General features: G+C 39.0%; 1 protein-coding gene across 33 annotated transcripts in view; it reads right to left on the reverse strand.

Annotated features, from left to right (window-relative positions):
* The window catches only part of DST (dystonin), a 467,794-nt gene that overhangs the window by 178,555 nt on the left and 273,891 nt on the right, over positions 1-15,348 (reverse strand). For 22 of the 33 annotated variants that reach the window (XM_061623014.1, XM_061623016.1, XM_061623029.1 and 19 more), the window contains 5 exons: positions 11,216-11,304; positions 8,763-8,898; positions 2,035-7,692; positions 1,576-1,725; positions 334-549 (listed from right to left, as the gene is read on the reverse strand). In XM_061623014.1, the coding sequence (XP_061478998.1) occupies positions 334-549; positions 1,576-1,725; positions 2,035-7,692; positions 8,763-8,898; positions 11,216-11,304 (6,249 nt within the window). The remainder of the gene's footprint in view (positions 1-333; positions 550-1,575; positions 1,726-2,034; positions 7,693-8,762; positions 8,899-11,215; positions 11,305-15,348) is intronic. The other 11 variants (XM_061623021.1, XM_061623022.1, XM_061623031.1 and 8 more) reach the window with 1 other exon arrangement.

The following is a 15,348-nucleotide window of genomic DNA, read 5'->3' on the forward strand; positions in this document are numbered from 1 at the left end:
CCTGGAGAGCCGCTGCCAGTCAGTGTGAACAATACTAAGCTAGATGGATCAATGGGTCTGACTCAGTATAAGGCAGCTTCCTGTGTTGCTATGTTCCTAATGCAACTGCAATCCTACACACACGTTCCTACAGGTAAGCCCCAACAAATACAGTAGATGGGTTTACGCTAGCTAGTATCAGGCAATAAATGTGCCATCATATGTAATACAGTTTAACTACACTTAATATTTTAAACTTGGTTTTATTTTAAGCTACTTAACTAGATCTAAGCTTTTGGTGTTGGATGAGTTAAAAATCTCTGTAAGTAAGACAGATGTCAGCATTGAACCTACCATTTCAGAGTTTACTGCAAAGACTATTTGCTTTGCTCGATTTGAAGACATTTCACAGACTACAAAGAAATCCTTCTCCAAACATTCATAGCTTTCTTTTAGATCCTCAAGCTGCTCTCTGGGAACATCCTTGTGCTGAAATTTTATAAACTCTTCTGCTAACTTCATATCTTTCCGCAAAATAACAGCAAAGCCAGCAAGTCCTGATTCAAAAGACTACAAAAATATAAATACAGATGAAGTCTAGTACAGTTTTGTCTAAAATCAATAGTATTGTTTATAATTACTGTATATGAAGAAGTTCATTATCTCTTATTCCCCAACAAACTACAACACTGCTCACATCATTCAACCACTGCTGTACCTACTCTCTCTCCTTTACCTCAGTGTAGAGCTATCCAGGGATACCTTAATTTTAGGCACTAATGCCATGCTCATGCTCCTTTCCTCCTTCTGGATTTTTAACAGTTTTAACTACAGAGATCATCATCCCTGGGCTGAGTGTAATGTGTAGCCCAGGCCTCAGCCTCAGCATGTAAATGAGATCTGTGGGAGAAGGACCTAGAGTGAGATATTTCATTGATTCATGTTAGATGAAGAATTGATGCATATTTCGGTGCCCTGAGGTGAAGAAGGTTGAACCAATGATAGAAACTGTTCAGACGAGAGCTAGGAGGCATGCTATATCAGCTGAGAAATGGGCTACCAGCCATTGGTTGAGAATTGGTGAACACCTTAGGCACAGGCTACATGGATAGTTGAGATGGCTCTCTGCTATTCTTCTCTTTGAGATGCTGCTGTTCTGATAGATTTTGATGAATTTTATTGGTTTAAATTGTAACACAATTTGACACTGATTTATTTTCTGATGATATTTTAGTGATATGGGATAGTCAGTTAAAGGTTTGTTAGTTAGCTAAAGGTGAACATTTTTATGATGACTGTTTTCATTGTTCCTGATATGTTAAATGAATTTTATTGGTAGTATGATGTTGTTTTTGTGCGCTGGTTAATGTGAATGTACCATTGGTATCACCTGAAGGATAATATAAAATGTTATGATTTGAAAAATGTGTTAAATAGGTTTAGCATATTTATGAAATGTTATATATTTGCCGATCTTGTTAGACTGAATATTTGTGTTTTACTGTTCACTTTGTGAGTCACTTTTAGCATATTAAGAAACTTAATGACTTCTGAGCCAGCTTAACCTCACTTTCTATGTACAGACAATAAGCTTACCTCTAACTGTTCAAGTTGCACTTTTAGGGCTTCCAAATCATTACTGATGGGGTGCAGATCATCTAAGAGAAATTTCATATCTTGAATCACTGTCAAGTGTCTTCTCAGACTCTCTGTGTACCAAGAACATTGCTGCAGACCACTGTATAGCTGCAAATATTATTGAGCAATAAATCATTTTAGTATACCTGGAACTAAGTAGCACGGTAGCCGCATAACACTTGTTAAAAAAGATGATGGTGTTTTAAAAGTGCCCAAAGGTTCAATTTAAATGTTTATCTATGATTCTATTATGATGCCAACCTGGGAACATCCATCTCTATGATAGGTGGTTCCATGCATAATGGCAATATATCTGCTGTCTTTTTATTATGTTAATAAGCACAGTCACTCAAATAAATTATTCAGTGGTATTACATGCCTTTGCTTAAGACAAAGATTATAAGTGTTGCTACTCACCATACTCTTTGCATCAGGACTTGGTACAGATTCCTTCAATTCAAAGGCATCAGAGAAGCTTTTTGATGGATTGTATGGCTCCTCAGCCGAAGGGTGTTCTTTCAAACCAAGATCCTTACTGTATGAGCCAGTACTCTCTGCAGGAGTTTCCACTTTTAATTGTGATGAACATCCAGGAAAGTCATGATCATACTGAGAAGTTTTTTTATCCTGCTCTCTTTCAGTCTGGGCCTTCATGTCCATTGTTTCATGAATGCCATCATTTCTTTGACTGCAATGGTCTTGCTTCAGTATATCAATGAGGAGGTCAGGACTTCTACTTTCAAGACAAATATATGGAGTAGAATTATGTTCATTTGAATGTAGGCTCAGTGAAGTGGCAGTTCTAGTATCACCACTTATATGTGGGATATCAGACTGACTAGAATCCTCATTTCCCCAGGGTGTGCAATTAACCATTTTAAGTAAATTTTGCATTAAAGCTCTTGTGCCAATATAACTTAAAGGTTCGTCTTCCTGCTTGCAGTAAACATGGCCATCTTGTATTTTGCCTTTAAGTATATTTGTTAGGCTTTCAGGTAATATAGGTGGCTTTTCAGAAAAATAAATTTCCTGATCTCTGACTGGGTGAAAATTAGGAAGCATCACATCTTTTTGCGGTTGTTGCATTTTTATCTGAATGCCATTTTCAAAGAAAGCAGGATCATGGTCTAGAACATCATCTTCCTTAGGAGACCCCACACTACTGTGACTGACTGATGTTTCATGTTTTTTCTGCTCAGTGCTATGCCAGCGATCATCCATGGTGTCTAAAGTACTAGAAGAGAAGCCAATTACATGTATATGTTCTTCAGAACGTGCTTCAACCTTGTTACCTACTTCTTCAATAACTTCAACACACTCCATGTTGCTAAAGGCACATTTATAGCTTTGGACTTTATCATGACACACTGTGGAATGAATACTAGCCTCTTTACTAACTTCTTCTGGATGCTGTTTTTCTCTGCTGTTTACACTGCTCACTGCCACTAGCTCCTCTCCACTCTCTTCAATGTCTCTTTCAGCTTTCTTAAGGTAAGATGAATCTCTCCCTCTCATTGCTAAGATATCCCTGCCTATTACATCTTTCGCACATTTCTTTAAATAAGTGGAAAGGTTGCACTCCTCTACGTGGACCACTGATTCATCTGTAGCAAAGCCATTGGCATGTGTAACTAAGGTGTTCTTATTTGAAGTTTGATCAAGACTCATTTTCTCATCACGCAAGGGAGTAATTTTATAACCATTTTTAAAAACTGATGAACAAGGCTCTCCAAAGCTTCCACTTGATTCCTGGATACTATCTTCCTTCAGAATGAATGCTCTATTTTTATTTTGTTTCAGATCACACATTTCTAATTGACTATGTGATATACTGGTAAATGCTTGTGCTGATTTTCCATCGTCTACTTCTTGTCTTTTCTCACAGTTCAAACATGGCACAGATACATCATCAAGAATTTTAGCTTTGTTGTTTTCAGCATATAAGTTGCTTTGAGGAGATATATCTAATTCAGCACGAATCTCTTCTGTTCCAGTTATATCTTCTAATGTCACACCATTGTTTATACTTAATTGGGAGGTTTGACTGCTGTGTAATGCAGGATTATTTTCCAGGAAAGACTCAGAAGCCTGTTCTGTTTTTTGCCAGCTTTCCTCTTTACTTTTACAGTGAAGGTCCTGAATGTTTTCTTTAGCAACATCAGCTACATTTCCGTATTCATCAACACTGTAGTGTTTAAAGCACAGTAAGCCATTGTTTTCATGATGAATATTCTTGCTTTCTGTCTCTGCAATTGCAGGCACCTGGACTCCTATGCTTTTATCACAGCACTGTGAATAATGCATTTCCAATACCTCTTCATCCTCATAATCTGTTTCATCAGGAGTATCATAATCAAAATCGACATGATCATAACCTTCAAAATCATCCTCATCCTCATTATCCCCACTATTGTCACTGCCATTATCCATAAATAAGATTTCATGTTCACTTTCAGAGTCATCTTCTCCTTTCATTCTGATTCTCTCATGCTCATCTTTTTTCATTTCAGCTTCATCCAACTTTCCCAGGGAGCAATCTCTACTTTCTTCACTTCCTTTTTTCTGACCTTTTTCTACATCTCCAGTGCTTTCTGCCTGTTCTTCTAAGATTGTCCCTCGTATCTTTGCACTGAATGCTGCCATATTGATAATTTCAAATATATCAGAATCATTTGATTCACTAAAGCACAGAATGCCTTCCTCTTCTGCATTCAGGTTGTCCACAGAAGATTCTGCTTCTTGTATTGGATTATCTGCTGCTCCTTTGATGGCTACAGAACTGTGGCTGAGCTCTGGGACAACATCTTCCTTAACAGCAGAGGAATCACCTATTTCAATCTTGCCTGTGTTATAAGATTTATCATTGTTACGATTGATTTGTAGAGAATCACTGGACTTGCTGCCATCTTTAACTGTGTCACAAGGATCCTTATAGTCATTGCTAATTTCTGACTGTGGAGTACTACATTCTCTTTCATGCAACAGTTCAGATGGCTTACTGTTACAGCTTTCCAGAAATAACCTGTCACACATAAATGCTGCCCTACTGTCGTCTACAGATGGCTCATTATGCTTCATACTAGCACTGACTTCCAGAGCTGATGTGGACTCTCTATCAGTATTGTTTTTAACGGATGATGCATTAAGAGATTCAGTACTGACTTCTACTGGGATCCCAGCATTTGTACCAATGGTACTTTCAAGTGGAATCCCAGCATGAGTAATAGCATAATTTCTCTGAATTGGTCCAATATACTTCTCTTCAGTATGATATTCCAACAGTGCAATGCCTTCAAAATTTGTATGGTCATCAAGCAAAGACACACTACATAAATTAGCCAGATCTATGGGTTGTTGTACATCACTGATATTAATCTGACTTTCCAGAGATGGGCCACTTTCCATTTCAATTTGCTCTTCCTGCAATCCAGAAATCAAAGTGATGTTGTCTTTCTGTACTGGATGGCCATTGGGAATGAAAGTATTTTCTAGGACTGACACACTATATTTATTAGGGCAATCTTCCAGTGACAGACTGCCATGTATATGATCTCTAGCTTCCAACTGTAATGCATCTTGCACACTGGCATGGTCTTCTAACAGGCACCCAGTAAATTTATTAGCATAGTCTTCTGGTTGTGGATTGGCATCTATATTTGTAAGGACTTCTTGCGGTGGCTTATCAGTCTTATGAAGACAGGCATCATGTGTTATACAGTGGTATTCTAATGGTAATCTCTCATTTGCATCAATAAAGACTTGTAAATGAGACTCACTGTTCCCGTTATCATCACTGTTACGCAGTAGTGGAGTAGCATTATTTCGTGACTGTAATATCCTACTCTCATTACAAGGCCCTAACTCTTCCCCAGTAAGTTCATCATTTAAGAGTTTATTGTCAGGTTCCATGCAGATGTATAAACTATCCTGAAAGTCATCATTTACCTCATCTTTCTTTATTAAAATAATGTCTTCTTCAGTCTGCAAAACGCAAGTCATGCATTTCTGCATGTTGTTGCCCATGAGATGTGAAACATAAGAGCTCTCTTGCACTTCCTCTTCTTTCTTAATAGCTGAAGAATAATTTATATCCAGAATGTTGTCTAAGATGCCTGAAGGCATCTTGTTTTCATTCCCCTTGATGTTCTTCCCCTCTATCATGAAAATGTTATCTTCATTTATTCTTGGAGGAAGGCTTTTTTGTGAATAGTCAGAAAGAGACACTTTTGTTTCAACATTTCCAGCATTTGCTTGGTTAGTTGTATTTTCACACACTACCACTTGCATTTGTTCAGAAGGTTTCAGCAAACTTCTAAATGCATTTTCTTTTTCAAGGTTTTGATTTGTATCAATTACCTTTCCAGCTCTATCTTCCTGTTTACAAAATAAAGTATTTGTGCCACGTTCTGACTGCTCTGAACCACTAGCCACAACAGGGAAACCATTTTCCCCTGAGCTTTTGTCATTCCAGTGATCTTTATAAAACTCCTTTTTGTTATTGCCATTAGAAATATTTTGAACACTTGTCCCTTGACCTAAAACATTGCTAGTGATGCCACTAAACGTTACGTATTCAGGCTGTTGCTCAAGATTTTGTGTTTTTGTGTTTATACAAAATTGCCCTTCTGTCCTATCTGTATAATATTCTGAATGACTGTCATCCATTAACGAGCTGACAGTTTCATTTAAGTCACCACAATGCAACAAAAGTCTCTGCCCCGTGTTTGCATCCATACAACTATTGATCATTAGGTAAGACATGAAGAGCTTTTGCATTTGTTCTGAGAACCTAAGTATGGGCTCGCTAGTGTCAGAAGCATCCTTTCCATGAGCATGCTGGGTGGGTGGATGAAGTTCACAAGAGGAGAGCCATCTTGCAGCTTTTTTCAAAGGGAATGGTATATCATCCATATTAGGCATTTCATCAGGTAGGGTAACATTATTTAAAATTGATTTAGTGTTACTATCTATGACTCCTTGCTGGGCAGCAGCATCCAGGCCAATCACTTCACAAGTTTCTGGAATATAGAATGCTGCTATTTTTTGCCGCCCATTTAGAATTTTGCAGGCCTGCTCATTAGTGATCATGCCTTGATGCAAAGATGTAGATACAGGAAATATTTCACCGCTATGTGGCCAGATGAGTCCAATGAAGCCTCGTTGTGCTTGTAGGACCAGCAAGGCACTGCTAGAAGATATTAAGTTACACTGTACAGCTTCATCTACAGTCAAACGTTTTGATGAATTTTGACAGAAGATCCCACCTGTCTGGATCTGATGAGTCAAAATAGCACAGGCAGTGTCCTGATCAATTACACCTTCTTTCATTGCTTCCTCAAGAGACATTCTGTGTCCTGTATCAGGATGAATTATGCCTCCAGAAAGTAGCTGAGCCCCTAACAGCCTGAACATGGTCTCCCTCTCTATAAGTCCTTCATGAGCTGCTCTAAAAATAGTTATCTTTCTTCCACATTTTAGTGTTATTTTGCCTCTTTCTTGAGGGGTCACAGGTAACAGCCTCAAGCCTGTTTCTCTATGTACTACAGTTCTTTCAAGCAATTCCTCAAGGGCGATCTTTTCTGCAGTGTTGGGGTCAATAAGGTCTTTGCACATGTCATGTCTTTCTAGGAGCTTGGTATATAATGCTGCAGAAATTAGGTTCTTCTGAAAAGCTTTGTGCAAAGTCAGCCGTTCTCCTGTGGCCGGTATCATTAGATGCCCTCTGGAAAGCTGAATCTCAAGAATTTTAATAGCCAGAGATTCTGAAATTAAATCCTCTTCCAAAGCAGCTACAACTGGGAGTGTTGTTAATTGCAATTCTGAAATGATCATCTTAGCATTCTGCAAACCTTGCAGTTGCAATATAGCTTGTTCATCAACAAGTTCATGGGCTTTTGCTTCTTCAAGGTCAAACCTTCTTCCCAAGGCTGGTGAAATTAGACCTGATAAAATGAGCTGGCTCTGAAGTAATTGAATTCCAGTGTCATAGTCAATAAGGCCTTTATAAATTGCCTGTAAGACTGAAAACATCTCTCCAGTTGTTTGATCAATGACGCCAGCTATGATTTTGTCCACCTAAAAGTGAGTACAAGAATACAACTTTTCAGTATTTTATCAATGGTAATAAATCTTTGAATTTTAATATTATATATGCACAATATGAAGTCACTTACCATAGCTGGACCAAAATTGTGAATGTTAGCAGTTCAATGCAGAAGTGATGTCAGTGATTCAACAGCACATGGTGTAATAAAAGACTGAAACACGACATGCATCGGTAAACCAAAAGCCTATGCTCTGCATACAACAATAGGGTTAGTGGAAGACAACAGAGTAAATGATCGCATAGTGAGCAAAAGGGACATGTACCTGGAAGGCAAACCACCATGCTATCTATGTGCTTTGTGAGAAGTTAGGGTATTCAGAAAACAGTATGTGGTACAAAAACACACATGCTATTCATGTTCACAGCATACAGTACTCTTACGTAGATACTTTAACACATAAGAATCAAGTATTGTAGCCACTTAAATGTATTGCAACTGCTTTGCATTGAAAGTCATCCATTGGGAACAACATCAAAAATTTATGTGCAGAACAGTCTGTCTTTGTATATACTCACTGGCATGTTATAATGCCTTTCAAAGGCAAAACTAAATATAATAGACATTAATGTATTATCTCAGTTAGTGGTAGAAACTCCAAACTATGTACCTGACTGAAATGTAATGAACTTCTGAAATATGACATACCTCCTGAGATACTTCATGGAGAGCCTACAGTAAGGTATAGTTTACTGAACTTTCATGTGTTGTCATGTTTCTGAAGAGGAAACTTTTGACAGGATTCAAAGTATGTTTTTTTAAAAAGAAGGGTTAAGTGATTTCTTTGCTCTTAGTTCATGCAAGGCACAAGGTATAAAAGCCTGTTCATATACAACTTTCCATATGTTTATTTATAGGCATTCAAGTTATAAATTTCACAAATAGATTGAAAGCTGGCAGTCATTTAGTTCTGATTCTGTTTGTGTGATACACACAATTCAATACTTTTTTTAGTTAATACAAAATTCCATAACCATGCGATGAATAAGACTCAGAAAAGCATATACTATAGCCAGGAATACAACACAGAATGTAGTATACCTTTTCATCCATGTTGTCATTATCTACATTTTGTTCCTGCTGCAACTGCTTCAAATCTTCATTGGATAACAGTTTATAACCTTCTTGCAGAGACTTCATATAGTTTTCCATTTCATTTTTCCCTTCATCTGTCATTCTTGCAGGGAGGGAGAAGAAATAGCAGATTTAATACATTAATTCATTCAATACAAACAGCAATTTCAAAACATTGTTCTTTGAAGAAAAACAATATAGAATTTTGATGGTAACAAAAAACCCAAACAAACTTCTATTTCTGTTCCAATAAGCTTTACAACAAAACTCTATAAAATGAGGATTAACTGTAGAGAATTAAAAACAAAAAATGCAGTATGTTAGCATATGTTTGCTCTGGATGATAAAGGGTACTTTAATGGTTATCAGGTGAAATCAAGGGATAACTACTGTGCACGTGATCTGCACAAGCACACATAGCTTTCCTTGTTACTTTGGTTTTAATTTGCTTTCTGCATCAATTCATCTGTCAAGCCACAGACCTTTCATCCCCAGTAAGTATAAAAGTCAGTTTGGGAGCAGCTATGGAAAAAAGGGAGATATCTTCAAGGATCAAGAATATGCTGACAGGCGAATCAGTCATTCCTATTCATAATTTACTAAGCATTTTTAACAGTTTAACCCAGGAGTCTCTTACACATGTTCATTCTGCAGCACAAATGAAGGTTAACCTCTATTCTCTGGAGTGAAGGAGAGAGCTCCACATTATTATTATTATTATTATTATTATTATTTCCATGTATGAGTCATCTAATAAACAGTAATCTCTAGGTGACAAAGCCCCAATCACTTGCCATGTTCAGAGGAGCATGTAGGGAGGACTACTCACACACATTCTGTATGTATAATGGCACTCCCATGAAGCTCCAGATTGGTACAATTAAATGTTCAAAAAAAGTTTTTTTCAACCTTCACATTCACCTCAAGGGTTAGGCCATTATTACACCTATTTTACATACAGGAGATGGTGACTAACAGATAATACTAGACAACTACAACAATCATTAGTGGGGCTGCCTTGGAAGATGATTCAGAAATTACAGTGGGTACTGATCACAGCAGCAAGGGTGCTGACCAGAACTAGTCAGTTGAACAGCTCTCATCAGTGCTAGAACAGCTCCACTGGCTTTGTGTTTCACAGCATAATTTCAAGTACTGGTCTTAACTTCACAGTCCTATATAGTTTGCAATCCAGATACCAGAAGGACTGTCCCCTTCCATCTGAACCAGCCCATTTATTGATAAACAACAGAAACCATTCTCTTGGTAATCTCACCAAAGGTTAGGTGACTGAAGGCCAAAGAAAGGTCTTCAACAGGACAAGAGTTCCAGAGAGTGGACGCTATAATCAAGAAACCTTTAGTTCATATTCCCACTAACCTAACATCCTAACAGGCAGAAACCTAAGTTGACTAACCACAATCCTAACTAGGGTAGAGGAGTGAAGTGCAGACAATCCTCCTCTTCTAAAGCCCTACTGGCTTGCACTGTCCAGTACAGGAGGTGGCAAACATACCTGGGGGGGGGGTCTTGCACACGGAAATGGAGTGCCTTCAAGTCGATCCCAGGTTTTCATGATAAGCTGTATTTAGAGGGGGTTTATCACTGCCTCCCTCTGAGGCTGAGAGGAAGTGACTGGCCCAAGGTCACCCAGTAAGCTTCATGGCTGTGTGGGGATTCAAACCCTGGTCTCCCAGGTCGTAGTCCAACACTCTAACCACTACGCTACACTGGCTCTCTTCTTACACATAAGGGTTCTTTTTAATTCCCCTTCCCCATTGGTAGAAAATTGGTTATACCAGGTGCAGGTTGGCTAGGATGGTGTGGGGGGACAATCCTGGAGGCTCCTTGATGTATAAAGGAACCTTACATCCAGCCCCCAGAAATCCCTGTTTCAGAGCTTCCCCCCCCCCCAGGGCTCAACACCAGGTGGAATACATGTTGATCTGTGCCTGTGGAGTTTCTGTAGGTACAGCAAGGGGTTCTGTGGGAGATGTAGTCCGCCCTCTGCAGAGCCCACTGCCAACATATAGGCACCTCCATTTAATCCTGACCCCCTCCAGCCAGCAGATCTGGGGGTAGAGATTGCTTTCTAAATTAATGAATTTGATGGTACTGGTGGTGGGTCATGTAGGCAACTGTTTCCAAAGATATGGTGGTCCCAGACTGTGTGATTACCATTACCATTGTTAACTAATGCAAACATTAATTGAATTATGAGTGAGGTGTCATTCATAAGGAAGAAGAGGCAGTTCTCACTCCTTCCCATTGTTTCAGACTACAAATGACAACTCTTGGAGCTTAAGAATATCTGTGGCCTACACACTGATTCTATACAGAAAGGGGCTGAATGTTGTCCCAAACACAAATTTTGAAAGGGCACCACTAATTTCAAAATACAATGATTGTAATGAACATACTTATCACCATGTTTTGCTAAAAATGACTGCGTTGTTTGCAAAGCTTCTGATATCTGTTCTTTCTTGGTTGACAGTTCATCGGAAGAAATCTGAAAGAAAAAAAAAGATGAAAATACGTTAACAATTCCACAGCTCCATTCTGGAAATATATAAAAGGAGGTGGTGGTAGGAAATTTACATAAAAGATGATGCTAAAAGGTTAAGCATAACAAAGGGATGAGAATTTCAACAACTTTATAAAGGGTGTAATAGGTGATACCAAACACTGCAAGGATGGTGTTCTACTCATGTAGTGGAACTTTCTCTCCTCATACACCCCCACAATCTGCTCAAGGGTCCCCCAACCCCCTGGACACCATTTTAGGGTGCTTGGAGGGCTGCAGGGGAGAGGAAAGGGAAGTTCCACTATGCAAGCATGTTGTACATGTTTTGGCAGTCTTGGATATAACCCAATGTATTTTGAATAAGAAGTATATTGCAAATCCATCTTTATTTAGCAAATGTGTCCCTTATTAATGAGACTTACATTCCTGGTTATAAAATACTATGGTTATGTTTATAGTGATTGTTGGGAACATGACAACCTTAATTAATTTTGAATGTAAATACAGCTGGCCACTAGTAATGTATGCATGTATAAATTTTATTACGGTCATAGACCAGCCAAAATGGCCACTAGTAAAAACATTTGCTTTCTAATCTTCTTAAAAACAACTTTAGTGTAAACTGTCCTGGTCTTTGTTTTAGACAATTTGCAAATAGGTCAGCTGTACACATTAAGAACACATAATATGAAAATGCTTTGCCACTATATCCTCAATATGTCCTGCAACTGAAAATGTCTTGTAATTCAAAGCTTGTGTGTCCAGCATTTTAAACATTAGCTAGTCCAATAAGTGGCCTCGCCTGTCTTACTCTGTGGATTTGTTTTCTGGGACCAGCACAACTATCTCAGATCCTGATCTTTTATTTTCATGTTATTCCAAATCAGGAGTTCTCGAACTATAACAAATGGAAACCTGTTCAACTCCAACTAGAGATGAAAAAGGGAGACTGAAATAACTTGCCCCAATATGGATGAAAAAGGATCAGAAGGGATGATAAGACACAATACAATGCGAAATAATATGCCTTCAGGCCTCTGAGGCTGTGAATAGCAACAGGAATGACTTTTTCCTTTAATGCTACTGTAAGACTAGCACTGATGCAGAATAGGTAAGTGGAAAACTGTACAAATGGAATGTTATGAGGATGAGCCTTAACGTAATGGGCCTGCTAGCTATGTTTAATTTATATGACTTTTCAACCATAACAGTCCCAAGTCTTAACAGCAGCCCTGCTTCCCTTTATCCCACAAAACTGACAAAAATGAAACTAATTAGACCCAAATGGTCTAATCCATTTCATATTTCTTTTATAAAGTGTTACAATAGTACAGGTGTGCATCCATGCTTTCATATACTGAATTAAAACACAACAACCCTGTTATCATAGCTCCAGAATTGTTCTAGACACTGGAAGAAGAAAGTGCTTCTCATTGTGAGCACCACCCAATACTTGCTCACAGAAGTCATGTGAGAATGGGCAGACAACCCTTATACGTAATGCTAGTTGTGTTGCTAGGGATGTGTTTTAGCTTTTCCAGCATAACCTTACACTCTACAAAACGAAAAAGTCTTATCTGAACAGAGAGACACAAAAAATGAACTTTTCTTCCGCAGACAATGAAGGCTCTAGAATATCGGAAAGCCTATTATCCTGAGAAAATGTTTCCAGTTTGTTTTAAATGATTTCACTATTACATTTTTCATTGTTGTCACCTGCCCTGGGACCTCAAGTGAAGGACAGGTAAAAAAATGTAAAACATCATAATATAAATTATTTTGCTCACACACATATGCCTTACAGCTTGGGACTATTCTATATTATGCTGATAATGGAAATTCAAGATGCTCCCCTTACAAGTGCTACTTAGCATGCTGGGCCACCCAAAATGTACTGGAACTGGAGAGAAACAAAAAGATAGTAATGCAATACTCCTGGCCTACTTTAACCTAGAATTGCAAGCTGTGTTATGGCTCGGTCTGTGAAGGCCTAACTGAAAAATTAGCTCTATAAAGCACAAGAATATACACTTTTGCAGTCATAATACAACTTCCACTATTCCCCTCAGGGAATGTGAAAGTAGTTTCATAACACATAAGGACGTCCTTCCAATTCCTCTGTATCACTTTAATGGGACTCAGCTTCTCTGATATGGGTCAGCAGGGCTCACCTTCTTTAAATGGTGTAGTAGTGACTCATGTGTATATCCTGTCCCCACTTCCTGTTCCCTAGGGTGCTCACATCCCTTACAGGATAGTGCAACTCTGCATCATCTACAGCTGGATGCTGCAGCTTATGATCTCTGTAGGAGAGATGCAGACACTTGCAATAACTTTCCTAAAGGAGATGGATATTGGTCTTAGTCTGCTCCCAGTAAAACCAATCATTTCAAAGACTGTAAACCCAGAGGTTTAAAAATGCTTCTTGGTCAAGGTATATTATGATGAAGAGACAGAAGCCAGTAAGTGGCATTTTGTATCTATGAAAAACTGCAAATGTTGATTTTGTTCGTTGCGGGGAATTATTTTCTCTCAAAATCATACAATTAGATGCATATGGGGACCAACGACGTGACACTTATCAGGCAATCTGCCCTTGACTGCAAGCATTTTCTTTCACAACTTGTCAGTACAGGAGGCCCAATCCAGATGTGTACTTTGGTGAGGTGGGTAGTGGGCCTTTAATCCTTGGCCTCATACTGTGGTCCTAATCCAGATCTCCCTTTGTCTGCAATTTGCCAGGGGGAAAGCTTCCATTCGCCCCAATGGGAGCTTTCCTCCAGTGCAAATTCCAGGTGTGTATATGGGTAGGGCGTTCCAGATCAGGAAAGAGCAGGGCACAAACCTACTACTCCCCCATCACTGCCAATGCCAGGGCCACGATGTAGATTGCCCACCCCTTGTGATGGCATTTTGTGAAAGCAGCAGCTTACACTCATGGACAACCTACATAAATGTCATATGTTGTTTGGCCCCGAGTCTCAGCAGTGGGCAGTTAGATTCTGCACTATTTGTTTTCTCCATGTATTTAATGTGCATGCACATGAGGACTATGTACAAAGCGTAGCTAATGATAAAGGCCATTTCAAATAATAATAGCACAATAGAAGTGTAAAATACTGAAGAGTTCATTGAGTGTCATGTAATGGGACCAGTAAGATATTATCATTTCCATTCTTCAATGGTACAGGGCTGACTATAGATTTTAAGGTGGTGGTTCGGAAGATGCTCTTACACATTTTGGGGTATGAGATCATACCTTCCTGCTTTGCCGCCAATACCCTCTCCCCACAAAAAAATTGAATACGAGTGTAACATTTGAAAATGGTGAATGTGTGCACAATACAGTTAAACTTGAATTGTGTGGTTGATACCTCCCAATAAATCAGGGAACAAACAATCTCACTGGGGCCTAAAATCATTGGAAATAAGCCTGGGATGTCTAACACAGTGGTGCCCTTGAGGACGTCCCCTGCTGTCCATGAAGATTCTGAGCCCACACATACACACTCATTGCCCCCTTCATCGTTAGGTCACAGAGGTGGTTACCTTTTTACCTTCCTGAAAAATCCACAGAGCTGAAGAAGGAAGTTAGAAAAGTGACTCTCTTTCCCACTTCCTCTGTCAGTCCTATGTACTTTTCAAGGCTCAGATCAGCTAAACAGAAAGCAAAGAAACTAAGAGGGCAGGAGGGAAAAGGGAATAATTGGGGGGGGGGAAATGGAGTGGCCAGTGGGAAAAGGTTGGGGGAAATTACAGGTACCAGGAAGGAGTGTGCCAGGGAAACACACACACACTATATCTAGTAAAACAAATCCTCTTCAAACTATTTTTTTATGCCTCCCCCGCAACCACCATCAAATCACAGATAACATCTGTCTCCACTGGCTGAACTGTAAAAATAATGGGTCTGGTGTTTTTCAGTGCTGCAGTGAATCATCATATGTTTTTTAGCAGTGATTCAAAATCACCACCAAATCATAGTTTGCCTCTGTGTTCACTGTGATTTGGTGGTGGCTTTCTTGTCAT

This window comes from Rhineura floridana, chromosome 4, assembly GCF_030035675.1.
Source record: "Rhineura floridana isolate rRhiFlo1 chromosome 4, rRhiFlo1.hap2, whole genome shotgun sequence".
NCBI lineage: Eukaryota > Metazoa > Chordata > Lepidosauria > Squamata > Rhineuridae > Rhineura > Rhineura floridana.